Raw genomic sequence first — 27870 nt, 5'->3', positions numbered from 1 at the left:
GATTTACAAAAGACAAATGTACTACGGCCCGCTGGAAGATTAACAATGTTGCTGGGGTTGTAAAGTTGTGTGGAGCCAGAGAACCTTTAAGGAGTGATGGAAGTGTTCTCCCTGGATTGTGACGACATAGTTGTCTGAAAAATCATAAAATGGTCTCCTTTAAATGACTGCATTTATATTGAGAGACAGCATATGTCAATAAAATCTTTCAAATTACAAGGGCCCTGCTTGAATATATTTTCCATAGCGGGAGAAAAATTTCATTTCTCCGAGAATACGCTGAGCAACAGTTTCTTTCAGATCCGAGATGGTTAGGACGCACTGAAAGACTTGTTTCTGATGTTTTTGTTTCGGTGTTGGGGATCACATACAAAACCTTGAGCGTGTTACCAAAGTTTTTGTTTTGATCTGTAATGGGATTTTCTGTTTTTGTTTTATTCGCTACTGTTCTCCTCATGAATTTTCAGCTTTCTCAATGACTAGATCTTTTACCTAACACGATTGAAAGCACCGTGTTAATAAAAATCTTTGTCAGATTTTTTTTTTGAATGAGGGGTGGGTGGTCAAGGACTTTACGTGAGGCAGGATTCCCCTTTGGGGTCACCCGTAGAAGGGCCGGAACAAGACTCTAGGAAGCTTCCGCTTTCATTTCCATGGTTATTAAGTCACTTTCTCTTTAAAGGAGCGTCGCGGAAGGGTAATTTTCTGTCGGAGGACTACTTCCCTCCCGACGAATCCACCCACGATACAGGGATACCCTAATGTCGCATAGCAATAAGTACTCTATAAATGCTCAAAAGCCGTAACAGATGATTTACAACTTTGTAAAAATCAAATCAAAAATTTGTCTGACCTTTAAGCATCATTCTCTTCTCTCCGTCTCTAAAATGCTGAACATTTGAATTAGGTTTCTTCCCCTCCATTGCTGGTCAGTGGTTCGCTCCGACCTTAGCACTGACAGGCCGCAGAAGCTGCGGCTGCGCACAAAGCTTGCGGGGGGTGGGGGGAGGAACATGGCGCAAGCTCTGTCTGAAGAGGAGTTTCAACGGATGCAGGTGCTGCTGGATGTGGGGAAGACCACCCGTTTAGGAGACTGGGGGCGGGGTAGAGAGAAGACATGCCGTCGGCTCTGAAAATTTGGTTGGGACGGGTCTTAACTATAAGGCGGGGTGGTCTGGAGAAGGGACACTGAGGCTCTGAGTGGCGATCTTACTGATTTCAAAGAATCTACGTGGGTTCTGAAGGTGGGATTCTGTTCGCCTTGTAGGGAATGGAGAACGTCTTTAGGCGATACCTTTCTCAGTCTGTTTTCGGGGTGAAAGCTTTGGGTCCATTTATAGGTCATACCATTAAATAGTGATGATGTTAGACTTTAAATGATGGAGATTCGGAGGAGAAATTATTTTGTCTGGAGAGAAAAGAAGCAGGCATCTGACCATTTGCGTCGTGGGGGTGGGGGGGGGGCGCTAGTTGGTGATTTGACAGGACAAGACCATGAACTGGTGGGAGGTGGAAAGTTTGTGGGAGATACCATTACCACTAGGCCAGGGGAGTAGGGAAAGACCATGGTTCTGTTCCCTAGAGTTGTGCCATTGATGATAGAAGCCCCTAAGAGGAGGGACGTGTATCATTTCATGGACTGGGGTGATTCCTTTAGCCCCGGGGTGAAGAGCATGCTGAGTGGGAAATACCATTAACCCAGATTAAAGGAAGGATATTTTTTAAAAAAGACATCACTGGTTTGGGGGAGTAGTCAGACCTGTTGATCGTTTTCAGGTCATCCCGAGAGGGAACACTAGCACTGCACAATGAATGGATACTTGGTGAGAGAGCATTAGTGGGAAAGACTGAAATGGGGAAACCTTATGAGTCCTGTAGGTTGAGGATACAGAAGTATTCGATTGGCCTGGGTGCTAGTTGGTCAGCTTGAGAGACACTGAGGATGTAGGAGTGAGCTCACTGGACCATACTGGACCACTGTAAATTGCAGAAGATTCTGAATAAGACTAATTTAACTGGCCCACCCGAGGGAATTTGAGTGATCCTGAAGGACAGACATAATGTCCCCCTATTGAATCATGACTGAAGACATCTTGTGAAGAGTGGGTAGATTTATCCTATTTGGGCCAAATGTAAGAAATAACTATTGGGCTCTTTTGGAGAGGGACTTCAAGGTGGATAGAAAGGTATTCCAGTTGACGTAGGGTTAGGAGAGATGATATCTGGGACCTGAGGAGAACAGGACAAGAACGTTCCTTTAATAGCTACGCCTTCTGACCTGTAGAGAGGTGGAACTGGTGCTTTTGGAGGGACACAAAAGCAGGGGTAGGGGATAGCAGGTGGTTCTGAGAAGAATCAGTTTCAGGGCTCTACAAGGCAGGAGATATGCATATACGGTGTGAAGTGGCCTGTGCTGCACTTCCTCTTAATTCTGTACTGAAGGGGACTCTGACTTGTTTTGAAAACCTTGGCAGTTCCACAGGACCTTGAGCAACATCCCCTGACTCATGGAACTTAGGAAGGGAAAAGACCAGATAGATTCTCTTTCCTTGGGAAAGAATTTGGAAACCGCCCTCTCCCCCCCCTCACCAAAGGGGCCTCCTAGATCTAGGCAGGATAGTGTTCAGGGTGTAAGGTCAGCCAAGATGATTTTATCTGCATGTATAATCACAGGAACATATATGAACAGAAGCCTAAGTATCCCAGTACCCTTCAGTATGCCAGCACCCTCCAGTGGCTCAGGTGTGGAATGGGTTAGTGGGGAAATGGAGGGGTGAGGCTGAACAAGGTGCAGCTGGGGCTCAGGGCTTGGCTGCCCGTTTAAGAAGACAGTATCCAAAGATCTTAAAGAGCAACCAAGGAACTGCATAGGGGATAGCAGTCCAATCTTTAGGGCTTAGGGGCTTGGTTGCCTCATGTTGGGGGTCGGAATGCGTTCCTGAATAATGTTTTTGTTTTGTTTTGTTTCTTGGTTCCTCCCAAAGACACAGCTCCTGGAACTCCGGACAAATAACTATCAGCTTTCAGATGAACTTCGGAAGAATGGTGTTGGTGAGCCAAGAGAGTCTCATTAGATGGGGTGGTTTTGTGGGGAATAGAGGCCCGATAAGATGACCCTTCAGTTCCTTATTACCGCCTGAGGCTCAAATTCTCTGCTTTCCCTGCACCAGAACTTTCCAGTCTTCGACAGAAGGTCGCCTACCTGGATAAGGAGTTCAGCAAAGCTCAAAAGGTATCTCCCTCCGCCCACCCCATCCACCCACCACTTGCTTCGCCCCTATCCATCTGACTCATTCCCAGTGAATACACCTACACTGAAGCAGACCTAATGTCACATGCTGCTTTCTTATAGTCATTTGAAGTTTGTTTTTTTTTTTTTTCCACAGAAGTCTCTTCAGTTGGCTAATTTTAACCTAATCTTGCTTAATTTTTTTTGTGTGTTTCTTTTGAGACAGGATCTTGCTATGTAGCCCAGAATGGCCTTGAACTCTTGATTGTCCTGCCTCAGCCTCCCAAGTGCTGGGATTATAGATGTGTGCTAACATGCCTGGCTTTGCTTAACTTATTGATTTCTTTTAATTTATTCTAATATCAATTGCTTGCTCATTTTCATTCACTTTTTTTTGCAGTGCTACAGATCGAGCCTAGGTTCTCATGCTAGGCAAGCTCTCCATATTTGATCTTAGCCAAAAGGCTAAAACGTGATCTTTTTGTTGTTTACAAGACAGAGTCTCTTGAAGACTAGGCTGGCCTTGTGCTTATATGTAGCTGAAGATGGCCTTGAATTCCTGATCCTCTATTCCTCATCCTCCTGTCTCTGCCTCCCAAGTTCTGGGTTTACAGGAGTAAGCCACCATACCCGGCTCTAAGATGCCTCTGCTCCTGTGCTACATCTCCAGCCCTCATTCATTAACTTTGTCTTGAAAAGGGTATCTAGTAATGTTTCTCAGGCTGGTCCCCAATTCCTGGCCTCAAGTTGGCCTCCTTCCTCAACCTCTTGAGTACCTGGATCTATAGGCATGTATACCACACGTGGCTTCATTCATTAACTTTTAATTAGTCAGGTCTATCAATAAATCTGCCTTGAGTCTGCCTCCTGTCTTCCACTTACACTGCTTCCTTTTGCTCCTACCCCATCCACTTGTCCTGGTCCTGTTGGTGACATGAGACCAAACTCACCTTTTGGATCCTTTAAAGATAAGGTAGAATTGAGCCTAGCATGGCTTCTAAAGACAGGCTAAATCCTTATTTTTATCCTTCTTCATTGCTCTGTGTCCGTATGTAGTATGATGTTGCATATAGTACATGCTGAGTAAAATGCTTGTTGGATGAGAGGCTGGAGATGGTTAAGAGCACTGACTGCTCTTCCAGAGGTCCATCCTCAGCATCCACATGATGACTGACAAACTGGCTGTTAACTCTAGTTCCAGGGGATACAATGCCCTCTTCTGGTTTCCAAGAGCACTGCATGCACTAATACACACAAAAATAACATGAAATTGTCCTCTGATCTCCATGTGTAAGCTGTGACATGTGTACACATGTGCACAGACACACACAATAATAGTGAATAAATAGAATTTAAAAAATACTCGTTTGAATGAATGAATGTAGAATTCAGGAAAATCCAGCAGTCAGGAAATGGGAATTTTTGATAGGGTATTAGTTTCTTTTCAAAGCCCAACACTATCCTTGGCTGCCAAGCAGAAGGGTAGAAGTTGCTATGTTACATGAGAGGGAAGCACATTGATGGGCTTGAACAGACGGTGTGACAAAGCCACAATTTACTAGCTTGGAGATCCAGTATATAAAGGGTTACATCCCAAGACACAGTTCCACCCTCTCCCTCAAGCTCTCAAGAGCAGAGAAGAAAGGGACACTTTGAGTGCTGTGGCACCAAGGCAACAGCATCCTCCACCGTGCTTCAGTCATTTCTTCTGTTATTTCTGTGGGCTTCCAGTTGTTATGCAAGTTCTCTGTTTAAACATGTTTCCATCCCACAACCCACCATTGCCCTCACTTAGCACCTGCTGCAGTAGTCTCCATTTCCCACGGGGGGTCCATTGCTGTTCACTTTAGCTCTCTTCCACCCTTCCTTTTAGGCACTAAGCAAGAGCAAGAAAGCTCAGGTAAGGGGGTCTTTGGTGGGTGAATATGTGTGCAAGACTGTCACAGTGGGGCTATTTCTGTTTGGTGGCATTGTACTGGCCTTTATCTATGTACACCTATGTACCTGCAACTTCCTCACTGCTGTGCGTTTCTCTGTCTCTCTTTGTTTCCCCGTGTTTGTCTTGCACTCTGCTTCTTTTTCTTCATCCTCGCTGAATCCGTGTCCTCCTACCTATTTCCCTCTCTGCTTCTCTTCAACTTTCCCCTTTTCTCTTCCACCTGTTTCTCTTTCCTTGTTTTTCCCCTCCGTTTGACTTCTTGTTTCTCTTTCTCCCATTCCTCTATCTCCCTTCTTTCCCTTCTGCTATATTCTTTCTCTATTGATACTTCTTTGTTCCTGTCTTCTTGTCGTTTTTCTTTCCTTGTCAACCTCCTTGCATCTTCTCTCCTTTTCTCATCTCTCCATCATTATTCCCCTATCCCCTCATCCCCTTGTCTATATCTACCTTCCTGTTTCTTCTCCCTACTTCCCCATTTCTCTTTTGCCCTCTCTGTCTCTCTCTCCTTCTCTGTATGTCACTCTTCCTATATATCGCCCCATTCTTTCTATCCTATATGCCTCCGGCCCAATACCATTATTTCCTTCTCTCTCCTTCTTTACCTACGTCCCCATCCTTTCTACCCCTGTTGGAGTCCTGGCCCATGTCTGCCACTGCAGGAAGTGGAGGTACTGCTGAGTGAAAATGAGATCCTGCAGGCAAAGCTGCACAGCCAGGAGGAGGACTTCCGTTTGCAGAACAGTACACTTATGGCCGAATTCAGCAAGGTGCTGGTGCCTGGGATAGCTGAGGGGGGAAATGGGAATGGTGCACCTGTGTATGCATGGGCAAGACTTACCTAGGCTGAAAGCTCAGCAGTAGAGGGTGGACAGGGGCTGGCGCAGAACACTGTCCATGGTGCTGAAACAGGCTTTAGTCTGTTGCTGGGGGCAGTAAATTGACAGATGGGGCCAAACACCCTCATGGAATTAGATCCTTTGATTATTTGGTTCTTTAGTCACTCCTTTTGTGTAGTTCAAGTCTCCATTTGTATAGTTTTGGGCTGATTCTATGGAGCCCCAGTGTATTCTGGTGCTTTAAGTAACGTTCTTATTGTTTAACATGGATGAAAAAGTGTTTGAACTGCTTTATTTTCTTTTTCTTTCCTTCATCCGACATGAATCTGGGTTCCACTTCTTCCAGGTAATCCATCCTGGATTGGCTAACTCTATCTCCTTACTGACTTTAATATCCTGGTTGTTTCTAAGCCTTCTGGGCAGTTGGAAGTCCAGTATTCATTCTATTCTCCTAGTTGTCTTCTGTACATAGATTGATCAGTTTGTGAGTTTTCAGTGGGTTTTAAGGACAAATATGCTGTAGAAAAAAGAATGCTATTTCCAAGGTTTCGCCTGATGTGAATATACTGCCTTAAAAAGCAAAATGAGTAATATGATCATGATGCATATATACAGTAAGAAATTGTCAAAAATAGCAATAGAAACCTCACAGGGGCTTGGGATGTGGCTTTATTGCTGGAGTGCACTGCAGAAGCTGCTGTAGAGGGGCTCATGCCTATTATCTTAGCATTTGGGCTTTAGAGGCAGGAGAATCAGAAGTTTAAGGTCATCCTCAGCCACATAGTGAGTTCCAGGCCAGACGGAGCTACATGACAAATCAAAGAATAGAAAAAAATATTTAAAAAGAAGTTCAAAACAAAATACAACAGAAAACAATCTTTAAGCACTTACGATGCCAGGAGAGGCGGTTTAATGGTCAGTAATTCTAAGTAAGGATTCTGGAGCCAGAAGGCCTTGATGGGGTCTTAGCTGTGTATTTTACTAACTAAAACTTTAAATGTGTTGCTGAGCCTCCTGTTTCTTGATTTCCAAATGTTTAAAATGGTAATGGTAGTGCTAGAAGCACCTGCCATACTGGGCTTTTGTGAGGATTTAGTGGGTAAACATATGTAAGTCACTTAAAACCTCCTATGTAGAATCAGCTATGGAAGTGTTCACTAGTGACATTATCTCATTAGCTCATCTTCCCTCAAAACCATGTCTTTATTTGTTTATGGCGATGAAGATCCAAGCCAGGAGTCCTGCATGCTAAATATGCATTGTATCTCTGTGCCACATCCTCATCCCTTTCCATACATTATATATATATATTATATATGAATATATATATATATATATGAATGGGGAGACCAGAAGAAGGTAAATGAGAGGGAGGAGTTTAGATCGAGGACTGTGGACTGTCACCCAGTGGGACATGTTTGTATTCATTCTGCTCTCCCACCTCTCCTGTCCTCTGCTTCTGCAGCTTTCTGCTTTTCTTTACTTGGACTTTTCTCGATTGGTCCACTCCACTGTTTCACAGAAGTTATTTTGACCTCTAGTTCTGACCCTACTGTTTCTTTAATTAATACCTCCTGGTATGACGCTCTCTCCTAAGTCCCTGGAGCTTTCTGGTGCTCTCATAACTGCTGGCAGTGATTTTCTGTATTGCTCTGGGTTCCTTCATAATCCCCTCCCTACTCTTCTCAGGCCCTGATGGTACTTACCAGAAGCCCTGATGCTAGAGCCTGCCAAGATATTCCATCAGCTCAGTTGTTCCTTTGACAGATAAAAGGACCTGCTATATATTCTGTGTTCTGAAAATAAAGTTGTGAGCTACACAAAATGGTCCTAACTCTTGGGTAATTTTCCTGTTAAGGTTTGCTGTAATAAAACACTGACCCAAAACACAAGGGAGGAAAGAGTTTATTTGGCTGACAATTCACAGTTCATCATTTTAGGGAAGCCAAGGCAGGAACTGGAGGCAAGAACGGAAGCAGAGACTACGGAGGAACCCTGCTTATTAGCTTCTTCTCTGTGGATCACTCAGGCTGCTTGCTTATACCACCCTTGTCCATCAGCCCAGGGGTGGCACCCCTCACAGTGGGCTGAGTGCTCCCATATCAATCATTAATCAAGAAAATGTCAGGCTGGAGAGATGACTCAGAGGTTAAGAGCACTTTCTGCTCTTCCAGAGGTCCTGAGTTCAAATCTCAGCAACCACATGGAGGCTCACAACCATCTGTAATGGGATCTGATGCCTTCTTCTGGTGTGTCTAAAGACAGTGTACTCACATAAATTAAATAAACAAAATAAAAAAATCAAGAAAATGTCTAATAGACTCAACTACATGCCAAGTTGATATAAGCTGGTGAGGTTTTCTCTTCCCAGATACCCCTAGCTGGAGTGAAGCTGACAACAAAGTGGTCAGAACACTTATATTTTATGGGTGGGCTGGGAAGAAATAAGAATAGTGATAGTTTATGAATGCTATTTCTTCTATTCCCATTTGAATTGTTCTACATCGTTCAATTAATTCTTACAGTACAATTACGTATTATAACTTGAGCCTCAAGGAGGTGAAGTAATTTGTCCCCAGATCACCCAGCTGGTTAAGTAGGAACTCATGTCTAAGTGATCTAGTTTTAGGCTCTGTTTTGTGCTTCCATGCTACAAAGCAAAATCTAGCCAGGCGTGGTGATTGTGCATGCCTGTAATCCCAGGCAAGAAGATTTTAGGTTCAACACAAGTTTAAGTTCTACATGGTGAGATTCTGTCTAAAAGAATCCACCCTCCAAAAAATCAAGCAAAAAACAGAAACCACACACAAACACGTAAAATAAAATAAAGCAAAAATATAAAACACATCAAAATTTAATTGAGATTGATATCTGGTCAGAAAGGAGTGAACCAAGAGAATGCTGTGGTAAAGTACTAGACTAGATTTGTGTGTGTGTGTGTGTGGCTAATCCTACGTTAAAGATGACAGCGGTAAAGGATGCATAGAAGCCAGTCAGGTGAAAAAATGGTTGAAAGAAATGATGCTACTTCTGAGGCAATGAAATATTTTTCCTGTGGGCCTTGCTCAGTTGTTTAATCTGAGAGCAAAGACAGGCAATTGTCTTGTGAGACCGTTGTTTTTAACCAGGAGATTGAACAGTATGCATGTTGGATTTCATTTTCATGGTGTACTTCTTCAGAGCTAAAGACCAGGACTCTAAGAACTGTAAGATGTGCTTACTCTGGAAATGTTTTGCAAGCTGTCTGTGATGCCTGGGTCGAGAGGGAGCTGTCCTTGGATCCAGGGATCTAGGATATTTTTTCCCAGATGGAGGAAGCATGTGTGCCAGTGAGGTTGTCCGTGGTGGTAACAGCTTCCATAACAGCCTGAGATCTTTGCATCTGAGAGGGTAGGAGTTGGCAAAAGGAAGGTTGTTCTCAGTATTCTCACCTTTTTTTTTTTTTGACTTTGTTACTTAACAGTTGTGTAAATTGGAAATTGTTTAATATCACCATGTGTCAGTGTCTTTATCCACAAAGTGAGAGGGCAACCACACTATTTGGTTCCTGGGTGGGGGGATTTAATGAATTCTACACTGAGCGGCCAAATGCTATTTGTGTTTTGGTGAATATTGTTCTGATTTGCTATGTCTCTGTCATCTTTCTCCCCCTGCTCAGCTCTGCAGCCAGCTGGAGCAGCTGGAACTGGAAAACAGACAACTCAAGGAAGGGACAGCTGGAACAGCTGGACCACATGTGGACGGGGAGTTGCTGAGGCTGCAGGCAGAGAACACAGCCTTGCAGAAGAACATGGCAGGTGCATGGAGACCTTCCCGAAATATAGAGACTTCAGGTGTTGAGTGGAGCCAGGATGGGTATAGTCCTCTGATGGGAGAGACAAGGAATTTCAGAGGGAGACTTGGCCTTACCCAAACTAGTATATGATTTTGGATTTTGGAAGGCATTTTACCTCTCTGGGTCTAAACTTGCTCATCTACACAGTACACCAGAATGTCTCTGCCAGGAAGTTGGAGCAATTAAGCAGTTTCATTCTGCATTAGTTCAGTGTCTGCTACGCAGCAAATGTTAGAGAATAGCAGAATGAATGTTGAAAAGGAGATGCAGATGCTAACTCAGAAGAACTAGGATAGTGGGAAGAGTCTGAGCCCAGATTGTAAATAGGGTCTGGGATAAAAGCAGAAAGGCAGCTTGGGAGAAGGGCCTGACACATGGCCTTTGTTGAGTAGCTAAGGCTTATGTGGTAGTGGGGGATCGTTCCATGATCGGGAATGAGGCCAGGTCCACTATGAGTAGAAATTAGGTTATATATATAAATATGGTATAGGACATGGTAGATAGGATTTTTGAGGTTTGTGGGTTTTAAGAATCATTTGTGACAGGCCTGAATGAGGCTTCCTTTGGGGCACAGTCCTGTGTAACCTGAGAGGCTGAAGGATAAATAGTTCTCCTTGTATTTGAGACATGGCAAGGGACTTCAGAGACAATGTCATTCATCAAACGTTCTACTTAACAGCACTGCAGGAACGCTATGGGAAAGAGGCTGTAAGGCCCTCCGTTGTCAGTGAGGGCCAAGGGGATCCCCCGGGAGATGTACTCCCCACTTCACTGGCCCCCATGCCATTGGCAGAAGTGGAGCTGAAGTGGGAAATGGAGAGAGAAGAAAAAAAGTTGCTCTGGGAACAGCTACAAGGCTTAGAGGTAAATCTGAGTCTCTTGGGACTGGGATGCTGGGAGACAGCAGATGCCTTACCTCCTGTTTGTGGGCCCATGGAGATGTCTGTGACATCACCATCTTATGGGCTAAAGGGAGGCGGGACAAGAAAAATTAGAGGCCTTTCTCCATCTTTGCTAATAACAACTCCATCCCTTATCTTCCCCCTACCACCTGCAGAGCTCAAAGCAAGCTGAAACCTCTAGACTCCAGGAGGAACTTGCTAAGGTGGGATTTGCCTGGCTTTCTCCTGACTTCATAGGAGCATTGTGCCTCCTCAGAGCTTGAATTTGATCATATGTGAAACAGAGGCTCACAAATCTAAGAATTACTTTCATTGTAGAATAAGCTAATGTGGTCCCATCCTACCTTGTGCATGGCAGGCCCCATCCCTTCTGTTACCTGGAAGCTTTGCCAATTCATCCACATAAGAATGCCTTTAGAACCTGCCCCCACCCCACCCCCAGTGCTGACACAACCAATCAAGATCCTATTTTCCAGGCCTTCCTGCCTAGCCATTCTCTGATGTGGCCATTGGCACCACTTTGGGAGCATAAATAATGGCCTTTGGAATCCAACGGAAGTAGTTGGAGATGATGTTGCTGCTGCTGAAAAAACCGAGCCATCAAATTGCTGAACCCTTCTGAGACTCAGTTTACCCATTTGTAAAATGAGTAGTTTTCAGTTCTCAAGGATGTCCTGAGAATTCCACAAGAATATCATAAGTAAAACCCGACTTATAGGAAGGATGCAGCATGAAGTCTCTATAAGTGTTGCTATTGTTTGTTTTGTCATCCTTACTGTTATTGTTTGTACTTTTTCCTCTTTCTCCCTCAGCTCTCTGAGAAGTTGAAAAAGAAACAAGAAAGGTATACTTTTCTTTTCTGGGGTTTTTGTGGGCCTGGGGGGTGTTGGCTTGTGGAAATGACATATCTGTGTCTTGTCTTTCTATGCCTAGTTTTTGCCGTCTGCAGACAGAGAAGGAAACACTGTTTAATGACAGCAGGTAACTGCTGGGGTTGTCAGTAGTGGAAAAACAGGGACCATGCCCAGGCAAAGTAACCAATGGCCACAGGGGCAGAGATGGGAGAGTGGGCTTCTATCCATGCCTAATGTACCCTATCCCTTATCCTCCTCACCTCTAGAAACAAAATTGAAGAATTACAACAGCGGAAGGAAGCTGATCTGAAAGCCCAGTTGGCTCGCACCCAAAAACTACAGCAGGAACTTGAGGCTGCCAATCAGGTGATGGGGCTGGTTCCCAAGCTCCCCTGAGTGGAGAACCAGGGCTGGCAGTCAGGAGTGGTCTGAGGTCTTTAGAGTCTGATTGGGATGTCTGAGATTTGGAGATATAGCAACCTGATGAATATGTGTTAAGCCCTCTAGAAACTAGAAAAATAGGAACTCAGAAACCCAAGAGTCTTAGGAGTTGGGATAGGAGTTTACATGAATCAGAGATTCCTGAAGTAGGAGCCTAAGGACACTGGTTGTATACAAGTTTCTATGAATCAGAACTCTCTCTGGGGTCTGGGATTAGGAATTAGGGCAAATGTAGCTGTGGAACTTTCCCATTAGAAACTGGGTGATGGACTGGAGAGATGGCTCAGTGGATAAGAGCACTTTCTGCTCTTTCAGAGGTCCTGAGTTCAAATCTCACAACCACATGGAGGCTCACAACCATCTGTAATGGGATCTGATGCCCTCTTCTGGTGTGTCTGAAGACAGCTAGTGAACTCACATACATAAAATAAACCTTAAAAAAAAGAGAAGAGAAAAGAAACTGATGATGTTGAAACCTTTAAAAACTGTGATATCAGCTGGGCAGTGGTGGCGCATGCCTTTAGTCCCAGTGCTTAGAAGGCAAGGGCAGGTGGAGCTCTGTGAGTTTGAGGCCAGCCAGAGACACATAATGAGACCCAGTTTCTAAAACAGACTAAGAAGTTGTGATATCAGTACATTTGAAACTCTTAGGGGTCAAGCACATGAGGGTTGAGTAGATAGTAGACTTTCAAGTATGGTGCAGTTGGGGTTGGAGGCACAATATAGTTGAGACCTTCAGGGTCTGGTTCTATGATGTTTAAGAAGTGACTTGTTCATGTAAGTTGGATGGTCTTGAGGTCCTTGGGTAGCCTTTGGGTTTTACATGAGAGGTGACAAGTCTGAGGTTTCTTGGAATGAAGAATATTGTGCAGGGACCCTAGAAAGCTGCAATGTGAGAGCCAGGACCAATTCTGGATAAAAACCTCAGGAGCTGTTGAGGATCTAGGGCTAAAGATTCCCAGCAACGAGAAACCAGAGGGCTGGTGGAGATAGGTCAGTCTGAGGCTTCTTCAGGAGATGGAAACTGAGGTTGTGAGTTTGAGATCTCTAGGATCTGGGGCTAGGTGTCTCTATAAACTGAGGCCCCTGAGCTTGGGATATTGGGGTTCAATATATCAACAACTTAGGTTGGGCTTAGGTTCTGGAGATGGGTAAAGTTACAGTCCCTGAGGACTGAAACCCCTAGTGTCCCGAAGCTGGAATCTGGATGTGTATGAGTCCCTCGGAAACTGGGTTCAAGATGCTCGAAGGCTGAGAAAGTGGGAGGGAGTGTGTTTAAGAGCTCTATGTATAAGTGATGTATGTATCACTTGGAGTCTGGATGAACATGCAGTCTCTGACAGCTAGTCCAAGATTCACAGATGCCAAGAACATGCTTTTAGGTGGTCATAGAGGGAGTCCGTGTGTCTGTGTCCACCCAGGGAAGAATGAGGTCTGGAATGTGGTTACCTGACATCCCTGTCCCCACAGAGCTTGGCAGAGCTAAGAGATCAGCGGCAGGGGGAGCGCCTGGAGCATGCAGCAGCACTGCGGGCCCTACAAGATCAGGTATGTTGTACGTGGTGGGCTCGGGAGGTGGGGTTGAGGGTGGTGAGCTGGCTGAATTGGTATCTTACAGGCAAGCATGGCCCAAGGGGTCTTGCTCTTCCTAGTCCTGGTCTGTGTGTCTGTGTGTCTGTCTCCTTTCTTTCTTGGCTGCGGGTAGGTCCTGTCCCTCTGTTCTGGACCTGCTCTCACCTGTCGTGGGGGTGGGGCCAGGTGTCCAACCAGAGTGCAGATGCGCAGGAACAAGTGGAAGGGCTCTTGACTGAGAACAATGCGTTGAGGACTAGCTTGGCTGCTCTGGAACAGGTACAGGATACCTGGGAGCCCTTGCTGATCTCTCCCTGTTTCCTTTCCCTCTCTTGCTTTTGGTCCACATCTGGCCAGAGTGATCTGGACCCTTTGCCGTTCTGTGGTCTGATTTTGTTCCTCCTTCCTGTTGGCTTCAAACCTTCTCCATCTACTCCCGCTGTTCTGGCATTCAAGTTTCTCTATGATAAAGTGCATGAAATGTAATTATCTTAAGAGTACACTCAGTAAATCCAACGTGTCTATCCATGTTCCTTTATAATTCTATGTAGCAACCTACTAGAACAAGATACAGAGCATTTTTTTCAGTATGTTAGAAGGTTCCTTTACCCTTCCAGTTAGCATATCCTTGGAAGTAACCAGTATTCTGACCTTTAACATTTGTTCTGCTCTTTAACTTCATATAAATGGAACTGATACTTTTCTGTCCTTGCCTACTTTCTGGTACCACTGTGTCTGTGAGCTTTACCCATATGCTGTATGGCTCCTTTTATCACTGAATAGTATTTTATTGCACGGATGTTTCACTCCTCCCCCTGCTTTTCTGTTTTAAACTTTCCATCCTTCTTCCTCCCTTCATACTTCTCTCTCTGTCTCCCCGGAACTGGGAGGTCCAGGGGTTCCCGAGCTTAGGGCTCCCTGCAATTTCTTTGCCCACCATCACCACATTGTCTAGATCCAGACAGCAAAGACACAAGAACTGAATATGCTTCGGGAACAGAACACTGAACTGGCAGCTGAGTTAGAGCATCGGCAGGCTGAATACAAAGAGCTCATGGGACAGAAGGACGACCTCAACTCCCAGCTCCAGGTGATGCTTCATCTGACCTGCCGTGCGGTTTATTAGTACTAGTGCCTTGACTTGCACTTGAAAGGAATTCAGGTTGGCTTCTTAACATCCTAGCACCTATATGTCTCGACATGGGTGATTTTTACTTCCACAAAACTGAGCCTCCTCATTTAATCCAAGTTTCCACTCACGTATCATAATGTACAGACTGCATGTCTCTCATACATGATGCTTATGATTGCTTCATATTTTGTCTCATTGGGGACTATTTGCATATACTTGGAGATGGAACCTAAATCTAAACATACCTTATACATGTAGCCTGAAAGTAATTTTACAAAATATTTTTAGTGCTTTTTTTGTTTGAGATGAATTAGGGCTCTCTGTTCAGCCCTGGCTGTCCTAGTATTTGCCCTGTAAACAAGGCTGGTCTTGAACTCACAGAAATCCACCTGCCTCTGCCACCCAACTGCTGAAATCAAAGGTGTGCAATGGTGGTCAGGTGTGGAATTCCCATGTGTGGTGTTATGTATAGACTTAAAAATGTAAAGGATTTTAAGCCAGATATACTGGTGTATGTCTATAATCCTAGCACTCGGGTAGCTGAGGCAGGAGGATTCCCATATGCTTTAGGCCACTGTTGGTTGCATAGTGAATACTAGGTCATCCAGAGCTACATAGTGAGACCTTGTCTGCAAGAAACAAAAAAAAGTTTCAGATTTTAGATTTTAGGATGAAGGATGCTGAGCCTGGAGAAATTAAAATAATACTGGATCAAGAAAGAAATTTGGGGCCAGACATAGTGGCACACATGTTTAAATACCAGAACTTGAGAGGCAGATCTCTGAGTTCTAGGGTTGCTTAGTCTATGTAGTGAGTTCCAGGGCAGAAAGAACTACTTAGTAAGACCCCCCCACATATACAGGTTTAAGGGTGGTGATACAGTTTAGTTAACAGAATACTTGTATAATGTGCACAAAACCCCGGGTTTAGTCCGTAGCACTGCATAACACAAGCTTTGTGATATTTATGTTGTGATCTCAGTTCTTAAGATCTCATGCACACATAACAAAATGAGGATCCAAAGTTCAAAGTCATCCTAGCTACATAGACAGATTGAGACTAGTCTGGGCTACAGAGAAGACTTATATGAAGGCGTGAGGGGTGGGGTGGGGCAACTGGAGAGATAGTTCAGTGAGCAAGAGTACTTAGTAAAAGAGCAAGCATGAAGACCTATTATGGCCATGAGCCTTCACAGCTGTCCTGAATTATGGCTATCCAATCACCAGGGACCTAGGTTCTTTCTCCCTTGCTATTTTACAGCCTTTGACACAGACCTGTGCTTTGTTTTCAGGACAGTTGTTGAAACTGTTTCATAATTTACACTGTATGTGGAAGGAAAGAGGAAAGGGAGCAGGGGATAGTAGTAAGCAGTCTCTTCCTTTCTTTTGAGAACATGCTCTGCTGACTAGGGTGGTTCCTGATTATAATCCCAGCACTCAGAAAACTCACACAGGGCTGGAGAGATGGCTCAGTAGTTAAAAATCACTAGCCGCTCTTCCAGAGGACCCAGGTTCAATTCTCGGTGCCCACCCAGCAGCTCACAACTGTCTGAACTCCAGTTCTGGGGCATCTGATGTCCTCTTCTGGCCTCCAGAGGCACCAGGCATGTAGGACACAGGCATAATGTGCAGGCAAAACACCCGTGCACCTGAAATAAATCCAAAATAAATAAATAGATAAATAAAAAATTAAAGAATAAAAAGCTTAGGAGGATTATGAATTTGAGGCCTGCCTAGGTGACCAAAAAAAAAAAAAAAAAAAAAAAAAAAAAAAAACCCAAAACAAAAACAAAACAATCAATCTAGTCATAACAGGTGGCCTTTATTCCAAGGAGGCAGAGGCAGATAGATCTCCATGAGCTAGAGACAAGTCAGGGATGTAGAGTGCGACCCTGTCTCCAAAACAAACAAAAAATCATCATAATAAAGACCTAAGTTACACTTGGATAAAAAATAACCACCCGAGCTGAGCCCAGCGATACTCATCTCTGTTCCTAGCTATTGTGAAACTGAGGTAGGATTATTTCAATTAAGGAATCAAGACCCAGTCTCAAAAAAAGAAAACACAGGCCAGATGTGGTGGTAGTGCATGCCTTTAATCGCAGCCCCTGGAAGGCAGATCTCTATGAGTTTGAGGCCAGCCTGGTTCTATATAACAAGTTCCAGGACAACCTGGGCCACATAGAAAGACCTTGACTCAAAACAAAAAGAAAGAAAGAAAAAAGAAAAGAAGCCATCTGGGCAGCTGCTCTTGGTTGGGGGCGGTCCTGCACTTCAGGGAGAGAATGGTGGCTGGAAAGAGGATGAAAAAGTCTCTGGGGTCAGTCAACTCTATTCTCCAGTTTGTTATGAAGAGCAGACAGTGCATGCTAGGATACAAGCAAACTCTGAAGATGGCCAAACAGGGAAAAAACATTGGTTATTCTTTCCAACATACCCGGCTTTGAGGAACTCTGAAATAGAATATCATTATTCCATGTTGATCAAAACTGTTGTCCATCACTACAGTACAACATCTGGAAACTATCAGAGTATGCTATGTGCACTAGCTTTGTTGGCCCAGGGATTCTGATATTAGAACAAATTGGTGAAATGCAAACCTGGAAAGATTTCTTTAAGAGAACTTGCCAGAGCTTATTTGCTTACTTGTTAAAAGAAAGGGAGAGAGAGAAGAGTTGGGCGGTGGCCAACACCTTTAACCTCAGCACTCAGGAGGCAGAGGCAGGAGGATCTCTGTGAATTTGAGGCCAGCCTGGTGTACAGAGTTCCAGGACAGCCAGGGCTACACTGAGAAACCCTGTCTTGAAACAAAATGAGCAAACAAAAACGAAAGAAGGAAGAAAGGAGAAAACAGGGCTACACTGAGAAACCCTGTCTTGAAACAAAATGAGCAAACAAAAACGAAAGAAGGAAGAAAGGAGAAAACAAGCCCAGACACGAGATCCAATGTCTGTGATCTTAGCATTTGGAGGTAAAGGCAGGACCAGGAGTCCAGGGTCACTGTTGGCTACATAGCAAGTTTGAAATGAGGTCCTATCTCAAAAAAAAAAAAAAAAAGATTTTTAACAGAACATTTTGTCCCAAAAAATAGAAAGGAATGTAGCCTGATCCTTGGGAGGCAGATGAATGCCAGGCCAGCCTCGTCTACATAGAGAGTTCCAGGCAAGCCAGGGACTCATAGTGAGATCCTGTGTCAAAAAAAAAAAATACAAAAAAGCCAGAAGTGAGTCACATGGCCCTACCTGTCTATGACGGGAGAAATACTTTCGATGGTCCTATTCCCAACTATAAATTCTATTTTTAAGGGACCAGGGAAGAAAGTATTGAGCACACAGCAGTGTCTGTCATTTCTTCCATTATGATTAAGATTATAACACCCACTTTATTCGGGGGAAGGTCTACAAGAAGTGTTCTAGTTCATTGGTACCTAGCAGGGACTCTTTTCCAACTTCCTCTTTCCTCCTGAATTAGGAATCGTTAAGGGCCAATAGCCGGCTGCTGGAACAACTTCAAGAAATGGGGCAGGAGAAGGAGCAGCTGACCCAGGATCTCCAGGAAGCTCGGAAGGTGGGGCATCATGGGAAGAGGGAACGAGATGGCCAAATCTTGGCAATGGAAAGGGGGGAGGATAGTAATTTCCAAAAAAGACTTGTGAATGACAATTTGAAGGGCCAGGGAAGAGATGGAGTCTGACTAGTTCCTTGGGCATAGAACAGAAGAGTGATCATTTTGGGGTGTTGGGAGATAAAATGGTCACTCTCTTGGTCCACCCTCCTGGTCCCCAGAGTGCTGAGAAAAGGAAGGTCATGCTGGATGAGCTAGCCATGGAGACACTGCAGGAGAAGACCCAGCACAAAGAAGAACTGGGGGCTGTCCGGTTACGGCATGAGAAGGAGATGCTGGGGGTGCGAGCCCGTTATGAGCGGGAGCTTCGTGAGCTGCATGAGGACAAGAAACGGCAGGAGGAGGAGCTCCGGGGGCAGATTCGCGAGGAGAAGGTGGGTGCGGTGACAATACCCTTTCTCCTCTAACAGCTAAGGACCATGGCGATGCTGCTGATGACATGGTGGCAGGTAGGTGATATGCAAGGTGGCCAGGGCCAGTCCTCTGCTGCCCACCTCCTATCTGTGTTCTCCTTCTAGGCTCGAACAAGGGAATTAGAAAATCTTCAGCACACAGTGGAAGAACTTCAGGCTCAGGTACACTCTATGGATGGAGCCAAAGGCTGGTTTGAACGGCGCTTGAAGGAAGCTGAGGTGAGTTGCTAGTGCCTGCTAAAGGTGCAAAGTTGGGTAGTTGTAGATTTGAACAGGCATTTCTTCCTTCTAGATTGTTTATGGTGTCCTCTGCCCCCCCCCCAAAATGACAATATATATCTTTCCATGTTTGGTAATATATTAATTTTAAAAAAAGACTTATTTATTTTATGTATTTGAATACACACTTGCAGTCTTCAGACACACCAGAAGAGGGCATCAGATCCCATTACAGATGGTTGTGAGCCACCATGTGGTTGCTGGGAATTGAACTCAGGACCCCTGGAAGAGCAGTCAGTGCTCTTAACCACTGAGCCATCTCTGCAGCCCTGTTAATTTTTATTTTATTTTATTTAAGATTTATTTATTTACTATATGTGAGTACATTGTCACTGTCTTCAGACACACCAGAAGAGGGCAACAGATCTCATTACAGATGGTTATAAGCCACCATGTGGTTGCTGGGATTTGAACTCAGGACCTCTGGAAGAGCAGTCAGTGCTCTTAACCACTGAGCCCAATTTTTATTTTAACAAGAACATTTATACCCTTTTTGTTCCTGGAAAACTCATGACAATAATAAGAGGCAGTGTTCTGTAGCAAAGAACATATACTCAAGCCGGGTGTTTCCCTAAGTTTGAATGCTGACTGGGCCACTTCCTAGCCATGTGATCTTACACAACGTATTTTCTCCTTCTATGGTCCATTTGCATCTTTGGCAGAAAGGAGATAGGAGAGACTGAGAGTATAGCTCATTGGTAGACTACATGGTTAGCATGAATGAAGCCTCAGGTTCAATTCCCAGCAGCAAAACTATTAATGATGAGCCACATCCTTTTAATTCCAGCACCTGGGAGCCAGAAGTAGGTGGATCTCTCTGAGTTCAAGACCACCCTGGTCTACAAATTGAGTTCCAGGACAGCCAAGGTTCTGTTACCCAGAGAAACTCTGTCTTGAAAACCAAAACTAAACAAAATTAATGATGCAAATAATGCCTTACTGTCTAGATATTTTAGGAAGATGACAGAAAATGACTTAATATATATACAACCACTTGGATGTCCCCAGCATGCAGTGTTGTCTTGTTAAATAAAGAAAATATAAATGCAAATCACTTGCTCTACTGTGTGAATGGTATAGTTAGTTTTCCACTTCCTATTTCTGCCTAAAGGCATATGCCCTTTTCTACAAGATGTTCCCATCTGGAATGGCAGTGAGTTACCTGTAAATCCAAGCACTCAGGAGCCTTGAGGTAGGGTTATGCAGGCTATATACTGAGACCTTGTCTCCAAATAAAAAGGTGTTTTCATAAATACCCAAAAAACGTGGCTGAAATTTACTTGTCCTTAACTGGACACACTGTCTTCTGGGGACCATGAGTAGACCTGGGACTCTTCCCACAGGAAACATTGCAGCAGCAGCAACAGGAACAAGAGGAAACCCTCAAGCAGTGCCGGGAGGAGCATGCTGCCGAGCTGAAGGTGCCTCTCGAATGGGGGCGTTCCTATCTCAGGGTACTGGATACCCCACAGGAGAATGGGGACTTCTCAGATAGTAACCTGAGCTGGTGTTGGCTTTGCAGGGCAAGGAGGAAGAGCTTCGGAATGTGCAGGACCAGCTCCAGCAGGCCCAGGAGGAACGAGATGGCCATGTAAAGACCATCAGCAACCTGAAGCAGGTCTGTGTCCGATCTGTGGTCCCAGACACAGGCATGGCCTAAGCGTGCAGAATGAGGCAGGGGTAGGGAGGCTGGGTATGCTGCAGGCAACTGTGCCAACACCTGCCCAGCTGTGCCTTCTGAAACCACAGGAGGTAAAGGACACAGTGGATGGACAGCGGATCCTGGAAAAGAAAGGCAGTGCTGTGGTAAGCTAGTGAGGCCTGTGACCTTTACCTTTCTTTCTGGGCCCCCTAGGCCACAGCTCTCACCCCACCCTGCCCCTTTCCCTTAGCTCAAAGACCTTAAGAGGCAGCTGCACCTGGAGCGGAAACGGGCTGATAAGCTGCAGGAGCGGCTGCAGGAGATCCTCACCAATAGCAAGAGCCGCACAGGTGAGAGGGCAGGACAGTTGGAAGCTGCACCTTTGGGCTGCCTTCCATACCTCCCTGAGCCTTGCTCCTGCCCTTTGTCCTGCCTGAATTCTGTCTTTTCTCTCTCTGTACTCTTGGCTTTGTGTGTGTGTGTGTGTGTGTTCCTAGACATACAAATACACCCTGATCAGTCCATATAATGTTATATGTGTGTGTGTGTGTGTGTGTTTTTCCTGTTTTCTCTGTTCCTCCCTCTGCCTGCTGTGTTCTTTCTGTTTGCTTTCTATCTGCCTTTATTTCTCTTCTTTTTCTACTGTTTCCATTCTTGGATTCTTGAAATTCTCACCACATAAGTCTAGGATCTGTGATATAAGCCCTACCCCCAACCCCCAGTCATTCTCCCCTCCAGACACTCACAGTGAATCAAGGGAGACAGATTTCCATAGTCAACAGCACTACACAGCCCACCTCCTCCTCCTCCTCCTCCTCCTCCTCATCATCATCTAGACAGCATTACTTTGTAACCCATGCTGATTTCAAAGTCATGGTGCTTTGCCTTAGGGTCCTGGGAATTTGGTTGCAGACATCCGACACCATGTTTGGCTTTGTACTGTTTTTAGGATAGAGCTAACTCAACCCACGATGCTTCTGCCACTGAAAGCAGAAGACATGCCCACGCAAAACTGGAATTGTTTCCACCTTTTTCTTGGTTGGGAGTAGCCGTAAATACATTGGAATAACTCAAGTTCAGTGACGGTTCCAGTGCTTGGCTTAGATCACAGACAGACGTAGAGCAAATGACTGTCAACCAAGGTGCTGGGGGAACTCCACTCAGGCGCTGCATCCTTTCTGAGCATCCCTTCAGAGTACAAAACCCTTTCCCTGACACCTGGGAACAGCTATGTTCACTTTGGGGACAGGATTTTTCTCCATTGCTCAGACTGGCCCTGAACTCAGCGCAGGCATGTCCCCCACCCATGCTCAGCAAGTATTTAACTGACATAGCAAGTGACATTTCTCTCAACAAGCCAGTTTCCTCCTGAGACATTCAGCCTTCTGAAGTAATTTCTCATTTTAATAGATTAACAAGCAGGGAATTGGTTAGAATTTTATTTATTTGTTTGTTTGGGGTTTTTTGTTTGTTTTATTTTGTATCTTTTTTTTAAGACAGGGTTTCTCTGTGTAGTCCTGGCTATCCTGGAACTTACTCTATAGACAAGGCTGGCCTCAAACTCCACCTGCCTCTGCCTCCTGAGTGCTGGGATTAAAGGCGTGCACCACAACCCATGGGCCTAGAGTTTTAAATTATACATCTTTCTTATCCATTATATGGGACTGGGGACTAGGCAAATGGCTACAAGTCCAACTCCATCTTTGTTCTGATTTTGCTCTAAATGTGTCTTTCTCTGTGGCTTCTGTCAGTCTCTACCATGTGCTGGCTTTCTGTCCCTGCGCTTTCCCCTGCACGTGTGTATGAGCCACCATACACTCTCAACTCCCTGTCCTCCTCTCTCTGCATCTGGCTTGGAGTGCTTTTGCCGCTGGAATCTTGTGTCTACTCCTTGCCTTTTCCCTTAGCCTCAGCCACTTCCCAGTCCCTGAGTCTGCTTGCCTGGGGGTATCTCTTTTCCTCTTTCTATCTCTGGCAAGTTTTTTTTTTTTTTGGATGAGGTCTCTTCCCACTGGGTACTGTCCTGAAATTCCAAGGGATCTGGACCCAGGTTGCTTTTTCTTCCACACCCAGGCCTTGAGGAGCTGGTTCTCTCTGAGATGAACTCACCAAGCAGGACCCAGACAGGGGACAGCAGTAGCGTCTCCTCCTTCAGCTACCGGGAGATCTTGAAGGAAAAGGAGAGTTCGGCCATCCCAGCCAGGGTAAGAGTCACCTTCTAAGTGAGTCTGGAGCTTCTTTGTTTTTTCATCCCTGGGAAATGTCTACACTGATCTTTGGACAAGCATTTTTTCTCTGTCTCTTAATGTGTTTGTGTGCGTGTTGTGTTTTTAATGTATGTGTCTGTTTGTCTCTGTCTCTCTTGGACTGAGGATTGAACCTGGGGCCTTACACATATACATCCATGCAGATCACATATCACCATATGCCATTCCTCTGAGCTGCAACCCCAGCCCCTGACAAAAGTGTCTTGTCAACTTCTCCCTACATCCATCAAGCTGAGACTGATACTCAAGAGGCAGGCCAGGTACTCCTATACCCCTCTATTTTATTGTTCGTAGGTTAAGCCCGCTGTTCCTAGGGCTAGAAAGATCAAGCATTGTGGGAAGTGCACTGCTCCTGGAAGTTCCCTTTTCCAGCTTCTTATTATTTTCTGGAGACAGTGTCTTGCTATGTAGCCCTGGATGACCTGGGACTTGCTATGGAGACCATAGATGAGATCTGCCTGGTCTGCCTTTTGAGTGATGGGATTACCCGGGTGCTACCATGTCTGGCTGTTTGTTCCTTTTTTTAAAACTAATCTGTGCGGGAAAGGGGATACCATTTGAAATGTAAATACGGAGAATATCCAATAAAATGGAACATAATGAGATAACAATCAAAAATTCAAAATACAGCTAATTTGTATTGAGACAGGATCTCCATACATAGCCCTGGCTGTCCTAGAACTCACTCTGTAGACCAGGCTGGCCTTGAACTCATAGAGAGCCTGCCTCTACTTCCCAAATGCTGGGGTTAGAGGTGTGTGCCACCACCACCACCTGGCTAAGTATCATATTTTCACTACCCAAAGAATATTATTGTACATTCTTAGTTCATATTGGGCATAGTGGCACATGCCTTTGAGCCCAGCTCTTCGGGGTACAAGAGGGTCACTGGAACGCAGTAGTTTGAGGCCAACTTGGACAGTATAATGAGATCCTGTCTGAAAATATTTACTCTTTGTGGTGTCAGGGCTCGAATCCAGAGTCCTCTTACATTTTAGGTGAATGTTCTATTACTGAGGTGCATTTTCAACCCCTTGTATTAGTTCTTTTTTAAAATCCTTTTCCTATTGTATGTGAATGGGCGTTGACTGTATGTGTGTTTGCACACCACATTTGTGCCTGATGCCCTGTGCCCACATAGGTCAGAAGAAGACATCAGATTCCCTCAAACTGACAGATGCTTGTAAGCTGTCACGTGAGTGCTGGGAATTGATCTAGAGTCCTCTAGAAAAGCAAAAAGTGTCTCCAGCCCCATTGTTCATTATTCAATGAATTTTATTCATTATGTTTGTATTTATGTATTCACATGTATATGGATATTTTACTTTCATGTATGTTGTGTGTCACATGTACTTAGTGCCCACAGAGGCTAGATGAGGGTGTCAGAGCCCCTAGACTCTGGCACATGCATGTGCATATGCATGCAAGTGCCCACGGATGCCAGAAGAGGGCATCATTGGATTGATGGGCAGTTATGAGCCTCCGGATGTGGATGTTCGGAACTTTTTCTTGCATGAGCAACAAGTGATCTGAATTACCATTTCTGATCAGAATATATTGTTTGAAAACTTTTTTTGTTTGCTTTTTCGAGACAGGGTTTCTCTGTGTAGCCCTGGCTGTCCTGGAACTTGCTCTGTAGACCAGGCTGGCCTCAAATTCAGCTATCTGCGTGCCTTTGCCTCCTGAGTGACAGGATTAAAGGGCATGAACCACCACCACCACCCAGCTAAAACCATTGTTTTTCCAGTGGGGAAAAAAAAAAAAACCAACTAGGAGGCTAAAGAGGTGGCTCAGCTGTTAAGAGCACTGACTGTGTTTTTCTAAAGGACCCAAGTTCAAATCTCAGCACCCATACCAGGCAGTTCACAACTACCTGTAACCCCAGCTCCAGGGGATCCAACTGTTGCTTCTGACTTCCTTGGGTACCAACATACCATATGTAAATAGATAAAAACAGTAAAAATAACTATTTTTTTTCAAAGAATTAATTGAGATGGTGAATGTCCTGGTTTATTAGTTGCTTATTCCAGATGGGAAATTTCCCCTTTATCTAAAGTGTCTTTTCTTTGTATCGGCTAAAATTCATGTTTGCAGTACACCTTGGTTTTGCTTGTTCTTAATTTGTTTTCCTTCTGTCTCTTGTGTCTATTCTGGTCCTATCTTCCTGACATCAGCTGGTGGAGGAAACTAGACCATCTCACCTGCAGGAACTGTCTCACCTTTAGCTTTTTCTGCTCTCTTCTTAATGGTACCATTTAGCTCTTCCCACTGTTGCCTCCATTTCCTGCCATCTGGGAATTAGATGTCATTTGCTGCTGGATTTCCCTCAATTCTCTCAGCAACGCTCTTGTGGCGGTGTTAACACTGTCTGCCAAAGGAAGTGATGCGAAGTTTTCTGAGAGTGCCAAGTGTGTGGCCTGTACCTCCAGCCCCAGAGCCTATACCCGGGCCCTGTACCTCCAGCTCCTACCTCATGCTGAGAATGGTTAGATTTTCCCTTTCTTCTTTCTCATAGTCTCTATCCAGCAGTCCTCAGGCCCAGCCCCCTCGGCCAGCAGAGCTGTCAGATGAGGAAGTGGCTGAGCTGTTTCAGAGGCTGGCCGAGACACAGCAAGAGAAATGGATGCTGGAAGAGAAGGTGCTGTCCGGCTGCTTTCTAGTCTTCACATGAAATGCCCTGGGATGGGGTTACCAATGGGAAGGGTGTCTGAGAGTGGTCTGAGTCCCTCCTCACAGGAGAAAATGGGAAGTTGAGGGGCCTGAGATGGGGTGGACCATCTTGCAGGTGAAACACCTGGAGGTGAGCAGCGCCTCTATGGCCGAAGACCTCTGCCGGAAAAGCGCCATCATTGAGACCTATGTCATGGACAGCCGGATTGGTCAGTGCCCGTCTCCAGCCCTCACCTACAGTGAAACCTTTGCCTGCCCCTCCTTTTCTATTGTTCCATTGCTCCTTTTCCCCATCTTGAAATTCAGTGAAGCTACTGACAAGATCATGACCCATGGAGAGGAGAGCAGGGAAGCAGTGCATTTTTGCCTGGCCTCTGCTTTGTACTCATCATTCCTCCCCTCCCCCACCCTCTAGTGGTTTTCCCTGAACTTCAGTCTCTTTTCATTTATACTTCTTTCTCCCCTGCTTTCTATTCCTCTATGCATTTTTTTTCTTTTCCCCTACTTCATCTTAGTAGCTCTGTTGCTCTATTTCCAATTTTTTTAAATTTGTTTTTTTTTTTTTAAACTGGATTTTTCTATGTAGCCTTGTCTGGATGGTACTTGCTTTGTAGCACAGGCTGGCCTCAAACGCTCAGCAATCCTGCTTTAACCTTCCAGGTGCCAGGATTCTAAGTGCGCATGCCTACACCTAGCCATACATTTCCATCCACTGTGTCCCTCTCCTCCTCTCTGATGCTTTTATTCCCTACCCAGTAATAACCGCTGACATGCTCTGAGGGTTCGCTGTGTGCCCCGTGTGTCACATGCGCCATGAGTTAACAATTATCCTATTTTTCAGGGTCGCATAACTAAGAACAGCTGGGTTTCCCCATGTCAAAGCCTCTGTTCCCCAAACAGAACATTGCCTTTGTCCCTCCCCTCTTGCCTGCTCTCTGTTTCCCTCCTTTCTCCTTTGGTTCTGCCCAGTACCCCCCACCCACCCACCAACCCCGGCTCTGCCGAGGGGATGGTGCTCAGCCTGGACCCTTGCAGATGTGTCTGTGGCAGCAGGCCACACAGACCGAAGTGGGCTGGGCAGTGTCCTGAGAGACCTAGTGAAGCCAGGCGATGAGAACCTTCGGGAAATGAACAAGAAGCTGCAGAACATGTTGGAGGAGCAACTGACCAAGAACATGCACTTGCACAAGGCGAGTGTGGACCACCAGCCTGCCTACCCGTCCCTCCAACTACCTGCCCACACAGTCCCTGACAGTGTCCTTCCAACTGGCCCTTGTCCCCCCCATCTAGCGCTTTCCAATCCTCTACCACCCTTTGGTGTTCACCTCTTCTTACCCTCCATCAGCTTCCCAGGTTACCCTATCAGTTGGCCGTCTGTCCTTCCGCCCACTCATTCATCCACATTTGCACTTGCTCCCCATTTACCCATTTACCTGCTCTACCAACTCTCTGTCGAACTGTCATCCCAGTGCGGCCGCCATCCATTTCCCAATGCACCGGTCTTTCATCAACTCATCGGCCTGCCTTTTACCCCACCCACTTGTCATTTGCCTACCTACTTGCCTTCTTGTCCTCAAGGAAGTTCATTTGTGAACCTATCCGCCTGCCATAGGCCCACCCACACATTAACTCCCCCCCATCCCGCCCAACCACTCCTTCATCACTGAGGGAGTCAGAGCCAGGTCTTGCCTTGAAGAAGCAGGCTAAGTTTGTTAGAAAGTGAAGGTGGTCGATCTTCTGTCCAAGGCCGGATACCACTGGGCACTGAGAATCCATCAGCCCATCTAACTACAGATAACACCACACATTTACCAACAAAGCTGCCCCTTTCTTCCCCTCCTCTGGCTCCTGATGGCTCATTTGTTTCTTAGGACATGGAAGTTCTATCCCAGGAAATTGTGCGGCTCAGCAAGGAATGTGTGGGGTCCCCTGACCCAGACCTAGATCCTGGAGAAGCCAACTAAAGACCTACAAGGCTGCAACTCTTCCCAGTCCTTTCCAGAATGCTACTCACTCCCCTGGGCTGTGGTGGGGAAATATGGAGGCTGGCACCAAATCTCATAGTTTGGGAGATGGACATTAAAGGGGCTAGAGGCCTTTATGTGGCTGGTGTCGATGACCCTGATGTGTGGCAGAGGCCCTTGGGGAGAAGAGATCCCGAGGGAAGGGCAGGAGTTTTCCTTTTTGGCTCTGGTTCCCAGGGTCAGCTGCCTTCAACTCTGCATGAGCTCTCCCT

At 45.4% G+C, this 27870-nt stretch overlaps 1 protein-coding gene across 2 annotated transcripts; it reads left to right on the top strand.

Annotated features, from left to right (window-relative positions):
• Positions 1-977: 977 nt before the first annotated feature.
• GRIPAP1 (GRIP1 associated protein 1) lies at positions 978-27735 on the top strand. 2 transcript variants are annotated; one of them, XM_080910616.1, is made up of 26 exons: positions 978-1055; positions 2985-3051; positions 3171-3232; positions 5103-5129; positions 5828-5935; positions 9663-9801; positions 10519-10703; positions 10897-10944; positions 11554-11585; positions 11675-11722; positions 11862-11961; positions 13507-13584; positions 13795-13887; positions 14564-14698; positions 18211-18306; positions 18525-18737; positions 18882-18995; positions 20399-20476; positions 20578-20673; positions 20805-20861; positions 20948-21047; positions 22771-22901; positions 25480-25602; positions 25750-25843; positions 26655-26824; positions 27506-27735. In XM_080910616.1, exons 1-26 carry the CDS (start codon positions 1014-1016, stop codon positions 27596-27598), a joined length of 2529 nt encoding a protein of 842 aa, XP_080766742.1. In that variant the 5' UTR covers positions 978-1013; the 3' UTR covers positions 27599-27735. The 2 variants fall into 2 exon arrangements, with proteins under 2 accessions (XP_080766742.1, XP_080766741.1); XM_080910615.1 differs by having other exon boundaries at positions 996-1055; positions 26670-26824.
• Positions 27736-27870: the final 135 nt, after the last annotated feature.

This window comes from Micromys minutus (assembly GCF_963924665.1).
Source record: "Micromys minutus genome assembly, chromosome: X".
Taxonomy (NCBI): domain Eukaryota; kingdom Metazoa; phylum Chordata; class Mammalia; order Rodentia; family Muridae; genus Micromys; species Micromys minutus.
The sequence above is the reverse complement of the archived record's forward strand: the minus strand, read 5'-3'. Positions and strand labels throughout refer to the sequence as shown.